Source organism: Phacochoerus africanus, chromosome 10, assembly GCF_016906955.1.
Source record: "Phacochoerus africanus isolate WHEZ1 chromosome 10, ROS_Pafr_v1, whole genome shotgun sequence".
NCBI lineage: Eukaryota > Metazoa > Chordata > Mammalia > Artiodactyla > Suidae > Phacochoerus > Phacochoerus africanus.
In genome coordinates, this window is record NC_062553.1 from 55,596,968 (window position 1) to 55,618,610 (window position 21,643).

A 21,643-nucleotide genomic window follows, 5' to 3' on the forward strand; every position below is an offset into this window, starting at 1 on the left:
TTCCAAAGTGTTGTTATCTCTAAATGGCAGGATAATATATCCTTTTTGTTTTTCTCTTTTCAACTTTCCTTCCTCTTACAAATTTTCTATAATAAATATTTATCTCTTTTACAAGGAGAAAAATGCAGTGCACTCTATTTTAAAATAATATTTAAGCACCTGCTATGTTGCTGGAATTATGAGAATTGGGTGTGTGGATGACATAGGAGGGGAGAAGCATATAAAAGCAGTAGCTCTACTTCCTATTAATTTGTGGTATCTATAAGGAGAAAAGATATGCACACATGAAATTTAAAATTAATATACACATTGGTTAATAATAAATTTTACTTGCATAGTGCTTTGTAAATTATAAAAGGACTTCGCACTCTCTTATTTAATCTTCTGAACCATCATGAACTATATTATTTGCTCCCTATTCTAGAACACTCATGCACCTCTGGTTATTGGCAGCCCAAGGCCTAAGTATTATAGTCAGTACATAATAGTCATGGCATTTGGTGGTGGCTGCCCTCACCTGAGAGACTTTTGAATAATTGAGTTCTGTCTCTGGTGTCCTGGAGCCTTTGTCTTCGCATTCCCTGCCCAGGCTTCTACCCTTTGCCCTGTCCTCTGAGCTGCTCACCCCCTCCTTCCTCTCCATCTCTGAGATGCCTGTTGCTCACTTCCCTCTCTTTCTCCAATTCCCAAACTCAGCCGCCAGATCCTGCAAAAGGCAGATCCAGGTAAGTGTTGGAGCTTCTCTGCTTGTTTGAGCTGTGCAAGTAAGTGGCTGTGGCTGAGTCTGTTCGGTCAGGTGGTAGAGCAGGGCTGCACGCTCTCAAGCCCCTTGAAAGCTAGTGTGTGGCGGTGTGGACGAGCTTCAGGTCCAAGTTGCTGCAAGCAGGAGAAGTACAGGCTTCTATTAGCAACCAGCAGGCGGAGGGCTGGATAGACGAAGGCAGACCTGCATCCAAGAAGGTCCTAAAGGAGAGAGGCCTTTGGAAAATCATGGAAGCAGAAGTGGGGCTGATCTGAATGAACACCTTCCCCAGAGGAGCCAGTACCACTTCCTTTCCCACTAATGACTCTACTTTGATAAAGGAAAGATTGAGGGACAGGAGTGATAAGAAGAATATTATTATTAAATCTTAGTAAACACAACCCCATAATGATTAAATAATCTGCATACCATGGTCAAGTAGAATTTATTCCTAAACTCAGAGTTCTTTAACACAAAGAAAAACATCTATGTAACTCACTCTCTTAACTAAAAATATAATAAAAATATTTAAATTGTCTATGTAAATGCTAAAGAAAATATATTCTTCAAAAAACAGCACATTTTCTCTTCAAATAAAGATGAACTTTATTTATTACAGAAAGTTGTCTGTTTTGGAATAGGAGATAGAAGCCAGCTGAAATTTGTTGGCTGTCTCCCTACGTAAAAACTAGCACAGCAGTGAAGGGATAAACTGTGCTCCCTGCTCCCCTCCACCTGGGGGTCAGTGTTAGAAATTCTGTGCTCATCTGAATTCATGCCTGTCTCACTCACTTCTTTTCTCTTCTCCAACTTGCAGGGCTCACTATTTTTGTAGCTGCGGTAGAGAGTCTGTAATCTGGGAGATCCCTCCTCCTGCGCTGCTTTGCCGACCTTCCAAAAGGATCCAGAAGCTAGCAGAGCCCAACAGATTCAAGACAGGGTATCTAATAAATAGGTAGAGTATCTTAGCAAAACATTCTCTGATATCAGCCTTACAAATGTTCTCTTAGGTCAGTCTCCCCAGGCAGTGGAAATAAAAACAAAAAAACCCAATGAGACCTAATCAAACTTAGAAGCTTTTACACAGCTTTATGGTTTCCATAAAAAAAATGAAATGACAGGAGTTCCCGTTATGGCTCAGTGGTAATGAACCCAACTAGTATCCATGAGGACGCAGGTTTGATCCCTGGCCTCACTCAGAGGGTTAAGGATCCGGCATTGCTGTGAGCTATGGTGTAGGTCACAGATGTGGCTCGGATCTGGCGAGGTTGTGGCTGTGGTATAGGCCAGCAGCTGTAGCTCTGATTCAACCCCTAACCTGGGAACCTCCGTATGCTGCAGGTGTGGCCCTAAAAAAAGCCAAAAAAAAATCCTACTGCAGGAGCTCAGGTCCCTGTGGAGGGAGGTTTGATCCCACCCAGCTCAGTGGATTAAAGGATTGGGTGTTGCTGCAGCTGCTACTTGGATTCACTCCCTGACTTGGGAACTTCCATAGGTACCTCAGGTACAGCCATGAAAAAAGTACATGTGAGATGCTAGGTATCATCAGGTGTCTTGGAATTGCACATTAAAACCATGAGACGCTACATCCTACCTGTAGAATGGCAATGATAATACTTAATAAACAGGAAACAACTTGTTTTGGAGAAGATGTGGGGAAACCAAAACCCTCATACATCACACACGGGAATGTCATGGGATGCCGCTTATGAGGACCGCTCTCCAGCTGCTCAAAATGTTCAGCACAGAGTTATCATATGATCAGCATGGAGCCCCCAAACTGAAAACATGTGATCACACAAAAACTTGTGCATGGGTATTCACAGCAGCATTCCACAATAGCCAGAAAGTGGAAGCAACTCACATGTTCACCCATGGGCACATGGTAAACAAAGTGTGGCAATTCCATGTGAGGGAGAACATTCAGCTGTAAGAGGAATGACACAGGGCTACATGGGTCTTTTCTTTTTTTCTTTTTTTTTTGCTTTTTAGGGCTGTACCCGTGGCATATGGAGGTTCCCAGTCTAGGGGTCCAATTGGAGCTGTAGTCGCCGGCCTACCCCACAGCCACAGCAATGCTGGACCTGAGCTGCGTCTGCGACCTACACCACATCTCACGGCAATGCCAGATCCTTAGCCCACTGTGCAAGGCCAGAGATTGAACCTGCGTCCTCATGGATGCTAGTCAGGTTTGTTACCACTGAGCCATTACAGGCACTCCTGATACGTGTATTTTGAAAATATGCCGAATGAAGGAAGCCAGTCACAAAAGGTGACATATTTGTATGACTGTTTATTTGAAATTTCCTGAACAGACAAATCCACGGAGGCATAAGGTCAATTGCTCATTCCTAGAGGTGGGTGGGGTGGGGGAATAGGGGGGGATTGCCCATAGGGATGGCTTCTCTTGAGGGCGTGGGAAACGTTCTGAATTGAGGTAATAGTGATGGTTGCACAATTTTGTGAAAATCCTAGAAACCACTGAATTGTATATTTAAAAGGGTAAATCCTATGGTATGTTAACTATATATCAATTAAAAAAATGAACAGACTACCCCTAGAGGGTAATCATATTTATTTAATAAAAACTTTTTCCTATATTAGGTTTGTAGGTTTGTTTGTTGATAGGTTTCTGTTTCTGGGAAGGAAGATGTGGGGGAAACCACCTCTGAACATCAGCCAGGGTGCTGGGAGCTGTGACCAGCACCGTCTCGGCCTGCCCTGTGTCTGACTGCACTATGGGCTGGGCTGGCCGCCATGGAAGGCTCCTTGGTAGTGACTGGAACTTTTATATCGGCGTTTCAATATGAGGTTTTGGTAGGAAGTAGTGTTTTTTAAACTGCAAGTCTCAACCTGTCAGTGGCGCATGAAATCAATTCCAGGTTTTTTAATGAAATCAAACAAAAATGGGAGTGCATTGCCTGGGGAGAGCATCGTTGCGTGATTGTTTTGTTTCACACGCACAGATTTACATACGTACATTGCATCACAATGTAAAATGTGCTTCTGGAGTGCCTTGGTGGCTCAGCAGATTAAGGATCCGGTGCTGTCACTGCTGGGACATGGGTTCAATTCCTGGCCCTGGAGCTTTTGCATGCTGCAGGCGCTGCCCAAAAAACAACCAACCAACCAACCAAACTGTACTTCTTACTGTGGATCATAGTGAAACAACTTGAGAAACACCAGTCTAGTAGAGAGAGGAATATGTGTTCCTAAGATAGAAACAGTATATGTCATTGATTGGAGGTTGGCTATAGCAGTGAAGACTGCAGTTACTCTTCCTGTCATGATTGTAATATTTCATCTTTCACTTGCATGCAGGCCCTTCAGTGATTACTTGACAAGAGAGTCTCTTCAAATCTCTGGCCCTTCCCCCCGGATATTACGACTCTCAGTAGCCAAAGGCACCAATCCAAACTATGTTCCTCCAAAAAGCGTAAGTGGATCCATGTGACAGAAGCAGTTCCTGGTAAACTCTGTAAAATGTAGCAAGTTTGTAGCTGTAACGTGCCCCCCTCTAGGTGTATATTTTCCTTCTCTTCCGGTTTATTGTCCCCTATCATCAAATGTCTGTCTCCCATGAGCCTAAAGTATCAGCCAGGATTTGATGAGAGAATGGGAACCACTGTGAGTAATACAAAAGGATCCTTGAGTGGCTGTGGGAGCTGGTGGAGAGGCTGTGCAGGGCTGTTAAGGCTATTAAGTGACTTGGGTCTGGTCATAGATCTAAAAACAGTGAGAGCCTAGGGGCTGGTCAGCAGTTTCCTAGAAGGTGTTTCCTTCCGGGGAAGCCATCACAGGCTCTCTAGGCAGGGAAGGCTCAGCAGTGTTCAAGGGTCTGAATTGCCAGCTTCAGTGGAATCTGCCTGTACGTCCACATTCTAATTTTCAGGATCCCTTTCCTTCCCAGTCATTTCCAAGACTTTAATATAGGAGATCATGAAGTTTGGGAATTTAGTTAGCACTGTCATGCACCCACTCACAGAATTATATTTGACTTTGGTTCTCAGAATTTTCAGTCCTATGACCATAGACAATAAGGGTTTCTTTAAGGTTCCTGTCGCAAAGACTTTCTTGTCTTTAACTACCCCTTCAGGTGGGAATTTAAAGGCCTGAGCTGATGGTCTCTTTCCTCAAGTTCTCCAGCCCACTTACTAGCAATGAGCAAAGCCCACTGTACTTGTTTATTTCGCTAAAATGATTTCTGTCAACAGCTGCCTGGTCACCTAAATCTCACTTTCTGTTTAGCCAGCGCCTGCTGTGGACCACCAGTATCTTTTCTTATTTTATTTTTTAACCATTGGCTATAGAGTTATTAATACTTTTACATTTAATCAGTTCAGAAAGCAAATTCCAGATAGTTTAGAACCAATGCAAGCATACTTCAGAGATCTTGTGGGTTTGGTTCTAGACTACCCCAGAAGAGTGAATACCATATAAAAGTTATGATTACACTGCTGTAGTCTGTCAGGTGTACAATAGTATTATGTCTAAAAAAGCAACGTACATACCTTAATTTAATAAATGCTTTACTGGAGTTCCCATTGTGGTGCAGCGGAAATAATTCCGACTAGGAACCATGAGGTTGCGGGTTTGACCCCTGGCCTCTCTCAGTGGGTTAATGATCTGGCGTTGCCTTGAGCTGTGGTGTAGGTCGCAGATGTGGCTCAGATCCCCTGAATTGCTGTGGCCGTGGTGTAGGCTGGCGGCTGTAGCTCCAATTGGACCCCTAGCCTAGGAACCTCCATGTGCCACAAGTGTGGCCCTAAAAAAAAGCAAAATAAATAAATACATAAATATTGCTTTACTGCTAAAAAAAAAAACAAAAACAAAAACAAAAAGAAAAACACTAATCATCATCTGAGCCTTCACTGAGTCAATCTTTTGGCAATAGTAACATCTGAATTGCTGAGCAGCATTATGACTATAATATACTCCTAGTGAAAAAGTCTGAAACACTGTAAGAATCACCCAGATGTGACACAGAGACACAAAGCGAGCAACACACCTTCAATTGGTAAAGCACCGACCCTACACAGGGTAGTAAAACCCAGTGTGTCTGAACAGAGAACTCATCCTTAGAGTTCTGATCTGATTCTCTGTTGCTTTGTACCAAACCACCCCAAACTCAGGGATGGAAAACACCAGCCCTTATCATGCTCCGGGACTTTATGAGCTAGAAGTTCTGACAGGGCAGACTGGTGTGGCTTGTCCGCTTCCTGATGTTGGGGGCTTCAGTTGGGACACTGCTGAATAGCTTGAGTGTCTGAGATGGTAGGGCCGGGAGTCAGCTGAGGGCTTCTTGATGTGTCTTAGCCGGGGCTGCTGGGATGAAATACCAGAGCTCACACAGCGGACATGTATTTCTCCCGGTTCTAGACACCAAGAAAGCCAAGCTCTGATGTCTATGTGTGGTCTTCTTGATGAAGTCCCTTCTTGCTGTGTGCGTGGCACATGACCCCAGTGCAGGTGGGCACAGAGGAGGTTCTGCTCTCTTCCTTGTCTTGAATCACACCACTATGGCGGTCTCACCTTCATGACCTCATATAACCCAGTCACCTCCCCCAACCATCGCTTTGGGGTGTTAGGACTTCAGCATGTGAATTTGGCAGGGGCCAGGCTGGGCGGGTATAATGTCGGGTCCGTAAGGACACCTATTGGTCATGCCTCAGCTGGGATGGCTTCTAGGCTGGCCCCAGCTGGGAAGACCTACTTGGCAGCTGCCTGCCCATGGCCTCTCCTTGTGGCTTAGCCTGCTCAGTATGGCAGTGAGTTCCAGGGAGAGTACCCCGAAATGGACTGTCCTGAGGGGAAGCATTCCCAAAGAATCAGGGAGGCCCAACATTTTTGTCATGATTTAGCCTTGGAAGTCACATTGTGTCACTGCAGTCATGCTCCATTGGTTGATGTAGGTACAAGTCTGGCCAAATTCAAGGGGGTAGGGACACAAATACCACCTCCCAATGAGAGAAGTGGCAAAGAATTTATAGGCACTTAAGAGAAAAAACTTCCACATCCAATGATGTGAGTCTCTTGGTTCCTTGAGCAGGAGTGTGTATGCTCCTGATTTAAATAATTAATAGCCAGTTTTTAAATTTTCAAATTAGAAAATCTCTTTCTTAGGCTTTTTAGCTTGGAAATCTTATGTTATTTATAATTCTAGCAGTTTTTGACAATTACTTTTGAGTCCTAAATAATGTTTGGTTTCCAAACAATTAAATACTTTCAAACACTTTAAACAATATTTATAAATAGATTTCTTTTTCTTTCTTTCTTTTTTCTTGCTCTTTTAGGACCACACCTGTGGCATTTGGAAGTTCCCACGCTAGAGGCTGAATCAGAACCACAGCTGTCAGCCTGCACCACAGCCACAGCAACACTGTATCCTTACCCCACTGAGTGAGGCCAGTGATTAAACCCACATCCTCATGGATACTAGGCAGGTTCTTAACCCATTGAGCCACAACAGGAACTCCTTAAGTTTGATTTATTTTTAAAGTATTTTACTTCAACCATCTACATTAACAAATAAAACCTTCTCAAATGTTAAATAATTATTTTATTTTTTAAATAATTATTTAAAAATCTAATTCAGTAAACTTAGAAATACAGTGAACCTGAAGTTTTTTGTTTTGTTTTGTTTTTGTTTTTGTTTTTGTTTTTACCATTGTAAGAATTGATGTTGACTCAGATTCTTGGATTTTTTAATCACTAGAAATTGATAGGAGGCCAGGTGAGGAATTCAGGCCAGGCTGTACTGGGGCTGGGGCTGCAGCAGGGACAGGTGAGGGGGACAGGACACAGGTGCCCCTGCTTGCTCCTTGCTCCCGCAGGGGAGGCAAACTTGTTCCTTACCTGGGTGAGGGTCGGGGCAGATCAGTGGGTCAGGCTGGAGGGGTGGCTTAGGTGGTCTGCCCTCCCCTGCCACCTCCACCCCGCCCTGCCCCCCGTGGTGTCTTGTGCAGGGACCACATGCAGTCCTCTCTCTGCCTCTGCTCAGCAGGTGGTTTTTTGTATCTTATTGTTCACACTTTGCCCCAACTTTGCATATGCATGTAGTTATTTTTAATTCGCTATTGTCCTTCTGCTGCTCAGGAGACATTTGTCCAGGTGCTGGCATGCCAGTAAACGGTCCCAGGACCCAGCCTATCTCAGAATGACGTAAACTTAAGATTTCAACTTAATGTCAAAATTCTAAGTCAAATAGACATTTCAGTTTGCAGTTGTAAGGTATCATACTTAAGGCCAAATTCTCTTAAAACATGTACCTGCTTTTTATTTTAATAACATACATGTACTTTTTGTTTCAATGGCAATTTCAAATTTACTGAAAATCTGCAAAAATCAACATTTCGGTCTGTTGGCATTGTCATTTTCGCTCCTTTGTGGAGGGGGTGTGTGTGTATGTATTTTCCTCTGAATCATTTATGGGATGTTTCCAGTTGGGGCTGTTTGGAATAAGGTGGCTGTGCATGTTCACATACAAATATTTTTGTGGACCTGTGTTTGAATCTCTCTCGAGTAAACTCCTATAGGAGGGATGTCTGGGTCATAGGTAGCCGTATATTTAGGTTTATGAGAAACTGCTCGGGTATTTTCCAACATAAGTGTACCGTGTTGAATCTCGCCGGCAATGCATAAGTGATCCTGATGCTAGGCAGACTTTCCTATACTGGTTTTGTCCGTGTTTAAATCGTGTTTAAATGTTTAGCCATTTTAGGGAATGAATAGTGGTATCTGGTGGCGGCTTCAATGCACATTCCTGGGTGACTATCAGTGCTGAGCACTGGTCATTTGCTTGTGGGCATTTGTGTACCTTTCGGCATTTAGTGGGTTTTTTTTACATTCTTTAGGATTTTCTGCAGAAAAAATCATGTGTATTAATGAAATGGTTTTCTGACTTATCAAGCTTTTACCTATTTAAGAAATTAGATTGGGGAGTTCCCCGTCATGGCTCAGTGGTTAATGAACCTGACTAGTATCCATGAGGACGTGGGTTTGATCCCTGGCCTCGCTCAGTGGGTTAAGGATCCAGTGATCCTGTGAGCTGCAGCATAGGTTGCAGATGCGGCTCAGACCCAGTGTTGCTGTGACTGTGGTGTAGGCCAACAGCTGCAGCTCTGATTCAACCCCTGGCCCGGGAACTTACATATGCTGCGGGTACAGCCCCAAATATCAAAAAAAAAAAAAAAAGAAAAGAAAAGAAAGAAAGAAAAGAAAAAAGAACTGCTTTTGCAGCATCCCATAGATTTTGTATGGTTGTGTTTTCACTGTCACTTGTCTCAAGGTATTTTTTAATTTCCTTTTTGATTTCCTCATGACTCATTAGTTTTTTAGTAGCATGTTCTTTAGTCTCCAAGTAGTCAGTTTTTTCTCTTTTCTTTTCCTGTGGTTGATTTCTAGTTTCATGCCATTGGGGTAACAGAAGATGCTTGAGATAATTTCTATACTCTTAAATTGGTTAAGGTTCTGTGCCCCAGTATGTGGTCAGTCTTTGAGAATGTTTCTTGTGCACTTGAATGTATATTCTGGGTTTTGGGGATGTAATGTCCTGAAAATATCAGTTAAGTCTAACTGTTCTACTGTATCCTTTAGGACCTCTGTTGCCTTGTTGATTTTCTGGCTAGGGATCTGTCCATTGTTGTAAGTGGGGTGTTCAAGTCTCCTTCTGTTGTATTCCCATCAGTTTCTCCTTTATGTCTTGGTTCCTCATAGTTTCTCGTTCCTTTTAAAAGAAATCTGCATTACTATTGATACCATTCTTAATTCCTGAGTATTTTCTTCACCTCCTCATGAACTTGGTTTCTATTAGACTCCAGAGGTCTGCCTCATTGTTTGCTCCTTCAGGGGAATTCTCCTCTTCTTTTAACTGGGAAGGTTCCTGTGCTTCTTCATTTTGCTTATATTTTTCTTACTCAGTGAGATTAGGGAAAACAATTATTTACTGTATTCTTGGAAGGCTGTTTATATGGGGGAGAGCCCCTGGGTGCCTGCATGGGTTTACAATTTTTTATTTTTTATTTTTATTTGGCATGAGGGCTGTTTTTGATTTGGATACTTGCTGTCGCTTTCCTTCTTGTGTGCAGACTATTACCCCTTACAGTGGGTGTGCAGGTGCACAACCTGTGTCTGCTTCCAGGGTGGGGGCAATGGGCAGCGCCTGTAGGCGGCACCTGGTTGCCAGGTCTTTGACAGTGGTGGGGACCCATGCGGAGGTGGGGGCAGTGCAGTGCCCAGAGTCCTTGGCAGTGACAGTGGCAGGGCACGTGTTGTGGGAGGGGTGGGGGTGGAGGGAAGCGTACTGCTCTCAGTTGCAAGGCCCTCCGCAGTGGAGACCCCTGAGGTGACTGGTGGCCGCAGTGCCTGGTCATAGGTTCTTAGTGTGGGAGGCTGTGGGCACCTCTGGAGTCGAGATGCTGAAGCGATCTTGCCCCTGTCGTCCTAGCTCGTGCACAAGGCTCCCTGCTACTTGAGAGCCCAGGTAAGCCCAGAGAAAGAGGTTCCTATGGAACCCGATAGGAACCTCTCTATGGCAGTTCCACTCTCCTCCCTCACCCTCCCCAGCAGTGGTGCCTTGCTTCCTGAGTGGGCTCAGGCCCCCTTCCAGGCTCCCTTGGCCACGGAGCACTGCTCACTAGCCCCACACAGCCAACCCCATCCTCTTCCAGAGCTGACCTCGGTTTCCCAGGTCTCAGCACCCAGCCCCCACCTGAATATCCAGGCTGTGCTGTCTGAGGCCGTGGTGCCCATGGTCTGTGCAGCTCTCTCTCTGCTTTGGCCTCCTCAGTCCAGCTGCAGCATTTTTTCTCCAGGTCTTGTGGTCCCTCCGTCATCTGGGCTGGTCTCCCCATCAGTGAAGGGGCCTGAGGGTGCAGGTTCCTTTCCTCTCTCACAGCTCCCTCTCTGGAGTGCTGCTCCGTCCTGATTCCTTTTTACCTCTTCTTCCTTTTTCCTTTTTGTTCTCCCAAGTTGTGTGATGGGTTTCTTGCCCCTTGGAAGTCTGAGGTCTTCTGCTGGTGTCCACTGCATGTTCTTTGTGAATCGTTCTCCATAGACTGGGGTTGGTATGTGCAGGAGAAGCTGAGATCCACTCCCAGCTGCTCTGCCGTCTGGGTCTCCCCTCCTTTCTTTATTTCTTCATCAGCCCTGTTTGGGATTAGCAAATTAAATTTATTAATCTTCCCAAAGAGTCAACCTTTGTCATTCCAACTTCACATTTAGTGAGATCACCTTGGTAGTTTATTTATTTATTTTTGTCTTTTTGCCTTTTCTTGAGCCGCTCCCGAGGCATATGGAGGTTCCCAGGCTAGGGGTCGAATCGGAGCTGTAGCCGCTGGCCTACATCAGGGCCACAGCAACGTGTGATCCGAGCCGCATCTGCAACCTATACCACAGCTCATGGCAATGCTGGATCCTTAACCCACTGAGCAAGGCCAGGGACTGAACCCGCAACCTCATGGTTCCTAGTCGGATTCATTAACCACTGTGTCACGACAGGCACTCCTCACCTTGGTAGTTTAAAACTGACCGTGGTGGGAATTTTTATACTATAGAAATTGGCAGCATTACAGAGTAGTCTTTTTCTCTGAGGAGCTAACTGTTGAACATTTACATGCAAACTACCAGTCCTCTCTATTTTCCTGTAGTATTTTTGTGATTTCTTTTTATTTTTAAAATAGCTCATTCCTCAGTCTATTTGAAGTTTATTTTGTAATCTACTCTTGCCCCAGCCCTTATTTATTCACTGTTGCAGTTATCATATACACAAGGTTATTTATTCTAGGGCAATGGTTTTTTAAAATGTGGCCTAGGTATGCATCAAGGTTCCCCAGAAGCTTTTAAGTAATCTGCACTCCAGAATCATACTCGAGTAAAAGGTCCCTTCAATGTGCAGGCGGACCAGTGGATGGTAACGTGATGGAGTGTGAAAAGCTCCTCGACAGTTACAGGACATTGCAGCTAGTATTTTCTAAGAATCTACACTTAGTTAAGTTTTATTTTAGTACTCAAGAATATCCCCAGTTATCTGAAAAGACTCTTAAAATATGCTGTTTTCCAACTACTGTGTGAGACTGGATTTTCTTCATAGACTTCAACTAAGCACGTGACCTCTTAAGCTGGGTATTAAAGAGATTTGCAAAAATGTAAAACATACCAATCTTCTCACATTTTTTGTTTTGGAAAATATAGTTTGTTGTCATAAAGATATTTGTATTACTGTGTAATGTTTTTTTTAGATGAAATTATAGATTTTCTTAAATGTCTCTGGGAGCTCTCAGTCACTTTTTAAGAGAATAAAAAAATGTTCCATATCAAATTTATTCAATTAAAAAATTAAAAAGGGGCTCTAGATCAAAGAAAATTGAGAACCACTGTGCTAGATTATATTTCTGAATTCTCTGTTTGGTTACATTGATCTATTCTTATTCAGGTATGCTTTTGCTTAAATTGTTGTCACTTTAAAAGTATTTTAGAAGAAGGCAGATGAGATATGGCCTTGTTTTTCTTCTCTTGGCCATAACTTCCTGTCTTTCCCACTTCCCACGTCCCTGCTCAGTCCTTCTCCCCTGTTCCGGTTCTTGGCTGGCTGTGCACAGCACCCTCCACGCTGACCTAATCGCAGAGGTGTTTGCCAGACAAGGTTGGCTTCCTTGCTTCTGTCTAGACTTTCCTTCCATCTCCCTCCCTCCACTCTTCCTAACTTTTCTCCTCCCTCCGCTTGTCAGAATCGATCCTTCCTTTGGGGCCCCATCTAATGCTTCTTTATTCATGAAGAGAAACCTTCTTGGATCCTCCCATCCTTCCTTTGTAATTCCTCAAAACTTTATCTGTTCTCTTTTGTGGATATCAAGTGATCAATGATTTGCTTATAGGCTTATGGTTCCTTTGAAGGAAGACTTCTTTAAGGAAAGGTACCAGTTTATTATTCTTTGTTGTATCTTACATAATATAATTGATTAAGAAATATTTGGAGTTCCCTGGTGGTCTAGTTGTTAAGGATCCAGCATTGTCACTGCACTGGCTCGGGTTTGATCCATGACCTGGGAACTTCTTCATGTCATGTGTGCAGCCAAAAAAATTTTTTTAAAAAAACTTGTTTAAGGGGGTTGCCATCATGGTTCAGTGGTTAACGAATCCGACTAGGAACCATGAGGTTGTGGGTTCAATCCTTGGCTTTGCTCAGTGGGGATCTGGCGTTGCCGTGAGCTGTAGTGTAGGTTGCAGATGTGGCTTGGATCCCAATGTTGCTGTGGCTCTGGCGTAGGCCGGTGGCTACAGTTCCGATTCGACCCCTAGCCTGGGAACCTCCATATGCCACAGGAGCGACCCAAGAAAAGGCAAAAAGACAAAAACAAACAAACAAAACCCCCCCCAAAAAACCAAAAATCAAAACAAACAAAAAACTTGTTTAAGGAAGTGAATTAATGAATGATTGTTTTATTTCTTTTGTGATGGTAAGCCTTAATTGAAAGCAGTGGTTGTCATGTATTTCTTTGGTTTCCCAGACCCTGACGGGAGACAACGCTTTGCTCATTGGAACTGCTTGATTAGCATTTCTTAGTTTTATGCAGATACATAGGACCTTTGTTTGAATAAACTTGAACAGACTGCTGAACATCACCATTTCTTGGTTTCTCCGTTAGTGAAGTAGAAATGTAAATGATAGCCCAGATGAGGAATGAATGAATGAATAAGTGTAACTCGAGGTCAGTGCTACTATCGTTATCATCCTTGTTTTAAACAAGAAGAGGTTTGGAGCACACCTGGTGTGTGACTTTTCCACCCACGGTTCAAACCCTGTTTTATATCCAGTTATTGATTCGATTCCCCCTCCACGTCCTGTGGTAGATTTTGAGTTTGGATATAAGTAGTTTCAGTAGGAGACCATGTCATTGGAACCCGTTTCCACAGTTGAGGGGTTAGGAGTATGTTGGGGGCTAGTTCACCACTGGCCATGGGTATGCACTGTTGTCTCCCTCTCGGCCTCTGGTACGTGGTCTTACCTGTTCCAGTTAGAAGAGAGCCGCTTCAGTTCATCTGAAGCGTGGGGATTGTGATCATGTGAACCTTGGTTTCCAGAGGGCAGCAGAATTATGAATGAAGAAGATCTCTCCCAATAGTGTTCTCATGTGCTCAGGCCAAGCCCTCCTGTGGCTGAGTTTGTCATTGTAATGATTAGCATGGCCATTTATCTGTTACTCATTGTGTGTACCTGTCACTCCCTCCCTGTCTTTAGTTTAACAGTAAGTTCCAGAAAAAGCTAGATTGGAATCTAGACAGCCTACTTTGAGAAGGCAGGAAGCTGATCCTTTCAGCTCTGAGCACAGGTACCTTCAAGATTCTTAATCATTTCTGCTGGCCTTAATGAGAAGCCTGGTCCCCACAGCTTTGTCATTTTCATCCAGATAGTGTTTATTGTTGGATGCTGGTAGGGACTGTTTTCTTGTTCTCCCCTAGATTGAAACCAAGATTTCGACATCTGCCCTGAATGCTGTTGCAACTCCAAGAATTGTAGACCTTGCCCAACCCAGGATTAAGATCGAGGGTCTGTGCTTTGAAAGAGAAAGTAATGAAATGCCCATCCGTCCGGTAAGCCATCACTGCCCTGGCCTCCCCAACCCTGACCCTTCCTGCCCTGGCCCCTCCTGCCCTGGCACCATCACTGCGCTGGGTCCTTTCTCACCATCCCCCTTCCCACCCTGTCCCCTTCCTGCCCTTGGCCCCTTCCTGCCCTGACCTCTCCCACCCTGACCCCTCCCACCCCCCTCCCGCCCTGGCCCCTTCTCCCCCCGCCCCCTGCTGGCGCACTCCCGCGTGGCCCTGGCCCCCTCCTGCTGACCTTCTTCTTGTTCTGAGGGTGGGGCTTTACCTCCACAGCATAGACCAAAGTCACTGGAAAAGAGAGCCTGGAAAGCATGGTGTGTGGCAGGAAGGAAGACCTGGCACCCATGTGCAGAGGGCTGGGGTGGGGGGTGAAGAACATGGACTCTGTGTGTGCCAGGTACTGTGTCCAGGACACAAAATAAACAAGTAAGCAGATGAGGTAATGCCAGGGAGTGATGAGTGCCATAAAGAAAATAAAATAGGAAAAAGGGGCACCTGTGGCCGGGTGGGGGAGTAAGCCGCTTTGTGTGTGGCGGTCAGTGAACGCCTGTCCGAGGGAGGGCATTTGAGCCAGACCTGAGCACTGAGAAGGAGGCAGCTGAGTGAGAACGTTCTGGTGAAAGGAAGAGCACACGCCACACACGCCACCGCCCTCCAGTTGGGGCAGCCCTGGATCGAGCCGAGCGAGCCGGGCTGTAAAGATGGCAGCTCTGGTTCCAGGCTGGAGGACCTGTGATCGCAGGTAAGGCAGGTGCTGAGTGGGGACCGGACACACACAGGGCCTGCTGTCTGCCCTGCTCCCTGACACGCGCCCCCACCCGTGGCTGTGACTACCTGGCCCCATTCCCAACGGGGTTTCTAATAAATACCTAAGGATTGTGTTGCTAAAGGAGGTCAGACCAGTTTCACGTTCTTTTTGTCTTTTTAGGGCCACAGCCATGGTATATGGAAGTTCCCTGGCTGGGGGCTGAATTGGAGCCACAGCTGAGGCCTATGGGCAGCTTGTGGTAATGCTGGATATTTAGCCCACTGAATGGGTTTGAACTCAGAGACCATGTTGGGTCCTTAGGTTGCTGAGCCACAACAGGAACTCCAGAAGTCAGACCAACTTCACCCTCATTACAGGAACCTGGGGATTTGATATGGAATGCTGTTAGGAAATTCCCTAGGAAATAAAAAACCCTTGGGAGTTTGCCAAAGGGACTTACCTGGTGACCTGTGGCAAGTCACTTGGTTCTCAGTTTCCTTCATGTGTAAGATGCGAATTAGAGGCAGCCTTTTTATTTGCTAGGATTGTTTAGAAGTTTAAAAAGTTTTTTTTTTTTTTTAAGTGATACTACTGCAGGTAATCATACTCTTAGAACCCAAACTCATCTGTATCAGATGATACAGATTAGGGTCAGTGTTCAGTATAGAACATTTTCAAGGCTGCTGAGTGGTATTTGCTGTCGTCCTAATTCTTTTAATGAGCAGGTTAAGAGAGAGGATAGTAGCTCTATGCCATGGTTCCTGTTTTACCATTAAAGCAACGAGATAGGATAGCCTCCTGGCAGAGGTGGTTTCCAAAGTAAATGCAAAAGGAGTCAGTCAGTCAGTCGGTCAGTCAGTCGGTCAGCCAGTTGGTCATTTAGTCAGTTGATCGGTCAGTCAGTCAGTTGGTCAGTCAGTCCATCATTTAGTCAGTTGATCAGTTAGTCACTCAGTCATTCAGTCAGTCAATCAGTCGGTCAACTGAATATAGGTATTTATTCAGCACCAGTCATGCACCAGCACCAGCCCAGCTTCTGGCAATAAGGCCTTCTCTCAGACAGCTGCATCCTAATGAGGAGAAGCAGATAAGACATGAACTAGCTGGGCTCAGTGAGGTGTAGGTAGGGCCATGAAGAAGATGAAGTAGGTTCGGAGGAGGAGGGTGCTCAGAAAGGGAGCTTGATCTTGGCCAGTCAGGGAGGAGCTCCTTGAGGACGTGATGTTTGAATCTCAAGACCTGAGTTCCTCAGCCATGGCGAGACAAGGAGAGAGCGCTTCACACAGAATCAGCCGGTGCACAGGGCTTGGGTGGGAGGGACTGGGCCAGGGGCTGCCAGTGGCCAGGATCACACCACCAGGGTGGAACAGAGGAAGAGGAGGTGCGTTCTGAGGCCTGCAGCAGATCCTGGGGCCTTCCAGCCCCATGAGGAGCCGGTGGAGAGCCACTGCAAGGTGTCAGAGTCAGGAGTGACAGGGCTGGCTCGGGCCTCAGAACGCACCTCCCCTAGAGTTGTCGGTGACAGGTGTCACAGATACAAGGCACTTGTAGCCCTGGCTCGTGGTGCGCACTCACTGAAATGCCCCTTCCTCCCTCAGCAGCACAGAGACCACTTAGGAGGGTCTGGAGTGGAATCCGGAGCGGGGCGACAGTGACTCTGTTAGGGCTGTCGCTATGAAGGGGAGACGTGGTGAAATTAGGGGCACACTCTGTGTCTTTCCCCTCTAGGTATCCCGTGCTGCCCTGCTAGCCAGCGCGAGCCCTCGGACGCTGGCTCTAGCGAGGGCCAGGCCCCCGCATCGGGATTACCTACTTCCCCGTGATGTCCATTGGCCTGTGTCTCGGGCTGCTCTCCATTCCAAAATATCTCCCAGAATTCAAGAACTAGCGAATCCCAATACAAGGTATGTCAATTGAAGGCTGAGGTGGGACAGGAAAGCCTAGGGTTGCCAAGGAGAGGGAAAAGTTGACCTACTAATTTCAGCGAAAAAAAACTGTAGAAGTGGAAGAAATTTTAAAACTCATCTCCCTTGTTCCATTTATTGGGCTTCTTACTTTAAATATAAGGCTATAGTTAGAAGTGTTAGTGGACTAGTATTGGGCTTGAGACCTAGGTGTCAACTCCGTAACTATGGGTGTGGGATTATTTATCTAACATATATTGTTAAGGGAAACAGGCTACAGGACAGAAACATAGCATGTTGCAATTCGTGTAAGAAAGAAATATATACGTGCCCTGTATTTGCTTCCATCTTGGAGGAGCAGACAAGAAGCTAGTAACATGGTTCTTTGGGGGCCTAGAGAGCTGGAATGGGAGGGAGGCTTATTTTCACTAAATAGGCTTTTGTGTTTTTCAGTGTTCTGGTGTCATACACATGTATGAACCTATTTCAAATAAATCAGAACATATTCAACAAAGAAGAAATTGCCTCTAACTCCTGTTCATTTTTTAGAAGACCCCATAACTTCCTTGGACCTCAATTCATGTTGTTACCTTTGAGGGTTCATGCCTGATCCTCCATTTTATTTTTATTTTGTGGCCACCCCATGGCATATGGAGTTCCCAGGCCAGGGATCAGATGTGGTCCACAACGCTGGGTCCTTTCACCCACAGTGCCAGGTATTGAACTCCCATCCTAGGGCTGTAGAGATGCCACTGATCCCATTGCACCACAGTGAGAACTCCCTGATCCCTCCTTTTCTTGATTTAATTTTTAAGAGATTTTTATTTTTTCTATTGTAGATGATTTTCTTTTGTTTTCTTTTTTCTTTTTTATTTATTTTTTATTTTTTATTTTTTTGCTTTTTAGGGCCCAATCTGTGACATATGGAGGTTCCCAGGCTAGGGGTTGAATCAGAGCTACAGCTGCAAGCCTACGCCACAGCAACAGCAATGCGGGATCCGAGCCGTGTCTGTGACTTACACCACAGCTCACGGCAACGCTGGATCCTTAACCCACTGAGAAAGGCCAGGGATAGAACCCGCAACCTCATGGTTCCTAGTCGGATTTGTTCCTAGTCGCTGCACCATGACAGAAACTCCTATAGTTAATTTTCAATGTTCTGTCAATTTCTGCTGTACAGCGAAGTGACCCAGTCATACACACGTTGTATACATTCTTTGTCTCACATTATCCTCCATCATAAGTGACTAGATATAGTTCCCTGTGCTATACAGCAGAATCTCATTGCTTATCCACTCCAAATGCAGTAGTTTGCATCTACTAATCCCAGACTCCCAGTCCATCCTGCCCCCTCTCCTTCCCCCTCCCCACTGGCAACCACACCTGATCCCCTTTTTAAAGCACCATCAGCAAAACCTAACTGAAGAAGCTGCAGTAGTCTCGAGCTCAAGGAATAGGAAATATGTTTGGTTTTATTAATGAAATATTTGAATATTTTTATAATACGTTTTTCCTTGAAGAAAATGTTCAAAATCAAATGAAATGACAGTCACTCTCTGTACATTGACAAAGGAAAAGAGTAAGATCAAGTTCTAAGATTCTACTCAGGTAGCAAAATTATTATTTGGTGGTCAAGGTTAAGGATGGAAACTTCAAAACATTGATTTCTTTAAGTTCCCCGAGGACTGACTTTCTGGCTTGCTTTAGCATTGCTAAATTATTAACAAATTTCCAGAATTTACTTTCTGTGCAAAGAGGAAAGACTTTGGAATCTGACACATATCCAATCTAGATTTGGCCATAGGTCATTCTTACAACTTTCCTGAGCCTTCATTTCCTTATCACCAGGAGGTTATGATACCTATTTTATGAAAATCCAAATGGGACAGTGCCATGATGCCTAACGCATAGCAGGTGCCTGAAGAGTGTTTGTTCCTCTTTCTTATTTCAGGTTGAATTTTTTTTTTCTCCATTTCAGGAGTCCTATGCACATTATATACTACGATCCAGAAGTCTTTAAGGTCAAGCCAGCTGCCTTGAAAACACAGTGTTCTCCAAGGCTCCAAGAATTGGCAGAACCTCTCAGGCGTTAAATACACAAGCCACGTCAGTCCACCAGCAGTTATGTTTCTAGAAGACATAACAGATGCCTTAGTTCCCTAGTCTGGTTCTGTCCAGCAGTATCCACCCCCGACCCCCACCTCCAACACACAGACCAGGAACACCACTCTGACCTGGAATAGCAATTGCTCCTGTCACCTGCAATCACGTCAGGTCTGGGGCCTCCGACATGTAATAAAACAGAAAACGGCAGCCTGCCTTCTGGTCCTCACGGTCTGCTCACATGCCCCTGGGCTGTCTCACTGCTCAGACGTGAAGAAACACTTTCTTACATTTGCCAGTTTTGCTTTTCCCTGCGAGATCCGAGTTTTCCAGTAGGTGATTTGGCCTTGGCACCCTGAGAACTGAAATCATGATCTGTGTCACTTTTCCCGTGTCCCCTAATTACCGAGAAATAACCTAGAAACAGAAAAGCCTTTGTGGGTGAGTTAAAATGGTTTTTATAATCTGTAGATGAAATCTAGGGAGCTGACTGCCGTGACTTAGCGGGTCTCCTCCACTGATCACTGTTCCCGCCCATGTGCTCAGTGTCATTTATCAATGTCAGAAAAAGCAAGACATTTGCTAAGTGGTCTGAGGCTTTGTCCAGATGCATCTGCCCATAGTTTTTTAATTTATTTTATTCTCTCCATGGATTAGTATTATGCAAATTAAACTCTTATGGCTTATATAGACTTACAGGAAAATGAACTTATTTGAAAACCACTTTTACAGATGAATGAGTTCTCTCTGAGGCCTTTGTGTTAAGGAGATAACTAGTGCCATGAGGAGGCAAGACCATACAGTAGTGCGTTTTTTTTTTGGTGGGGGGGGGTCCTGGTTTTGGGTTTGGGTTTCTTTTTTGTGTGGGGGGGTGGTTAGGTAGGAAAAAAGTTGGGTTTATTGATTAAAATGAAATATGGGGACTCAGTTCTTTTCCTAGATCTGATTAAAATAGGCCAAGTGCTATAGGCTTTTTATTTGTATTTATTTATTTTTGCTTTTTAGGGCTGCACCCACGGCATATGGAGGTTCTCAGGCTAGGGGGTCCAATCAGAACTGTAGCCACAGGCCTACACCACAGCCACAGCAATGCGGGATCCCAGCCGCGTCTGTGACCTACATCACAGCTCATGACAACACCAGATCCTTAGCCCAATGAACAAGGCCAGGGATCGAACCTCAACCTCATGGTTTCCTCTGTGCCATAACGGGAACTCCAGTTATATATATTTTTAAAATACCCTTTTCCATTAAGGTCCCACAGGCCCTTGCGTGTGTTTCTCTGTGCTGTGCACCAGGACCTGGTTGTCTGTCCCCTCTGTGTGTAATCGCTATTGGATTTGAATCCAACAGCCAGGGCTGGTCCCTTTTCACAGTCCACACCCTCCAGCCGGGCCGAGGTAGGAGGTTTGTCTCCGCTCTGGTTGCACAGCAGATGAATTTTCTGTGCTTTTAGAGTAAATCACCTAAATCCCCCACATTGGGCCCGCAGGTCAAAAAGTCCAAGTGGACTTTGTCTGGGATTCAGATAAATTATGAAATTTATAAAACCCAAGCACATTTCTGAGACACCTTCAACGTTTGTAAGTTTGGGGACATGGTGAATGTACCTGTGTAGATGTGCTCCGAGGAGATGAACTTCTGGCAAGATGGCTGGAGGAATGCCAGTGATCACCCTCCTCTAAAATGTGTAATATTGTTATTATCTTAAAATTACAGTTTCTGGAAATGGCCCTTGGGACAAATAGCTAATGAAGAAACATCTATTCAAGGATATCCATCAAAATTCAGTAAGTGGGAGTTCCCGGGTGGCCCCACAGTAAAGGATCTGACATTTTCACTGCTGTGGCACGGTTTCTGTCCCTGGTCTAGGAACTTCTGCATGCTGTGGACACAACCAGAAAAAAAACTGAGTAAAAGCTATGTGAGAGCCTGTGATATTTGAGCCACATTTAAGCAGATTGTTTGTTTCTTGCCTCAATTTCAGTTGTGTTTTTAAATTGCTAAATTATATTTCCCTTCTGCCTGTTTCCTCCCTTTGACTTGGGTACAAGCATCTTAGAGCCTAATGAATGTGACATTCAAATGTGGTGATCCCCCCACCTCCCAACAAGTAACATTCCCAGCATCGTAACTCATCATAGCAGGAAACCAAGACAGGACGGCCACACAACCGTCCTTACCTGCACCACCACCTCAAGTGAGAGACAGCCCATCTGCATCCCTCTTCTGCCTGGTTTCTGGTTAGTTGTATATTTATTTTTCAGCTGTGCCCTCAGCACGTGGGCGTCCCTAGGCCAGGGATCTAATCCAAGCTGCAGCTGTGACCTATGCCACTGCTGCAGCAATGCTGGGTTCTTAACCCACTGGAACGCCTCTGGTATTTAATCTGAGTTTATTTTTACTTTCTCAGTGGAATATACACACTCATTTCGTGCATATTCATATATGTATGTGCCTGTGTTTGTTTTTATTATGTATTTGTGTGTAAATTGAAAACTTCCTAAAGAGTAAAACTTCCAAAAACTACCTTTACAGAAA

The 21,643-nt window shown here is 44.9% G+C and overlaps 1 protein-coding gene across 1 annotated transcript in view; it reads left to right on the plus strand.

Annotated features, from left to right (window-relative positions):
* The window catches only part of THEGL (theg spermatid protein like), a 41,093-nt gene extending 22,001 nt beyond the window's left edge, over positions 1–19,092 (plus strand). The window contains exons 5-9 of the mRNA XM_047798115.1: positions 1,560–1,697; positions 4,064–4,178; positions 14,201–14,332; positions 16,824–16,999; positions 18,978–19,092. Coding sequence (XP_047654071.1) covers positions 1,560–1,697; positions 4,064–4,178; positions 14,201–14,332; positions 16,824–16,999; positions 18,978–19,092 — 676 coding nt within the window. The remainder of the gene's footprint in view (positions 1–1,559; positions 1,698–4,063; positions 4,179–14,200; positions 14,333–16,823; positions 17,000–18,977) is intronic.
* The last annotated feature ends 2,551 nt before the right edge of the window (positions 19,093–21,643 follow it).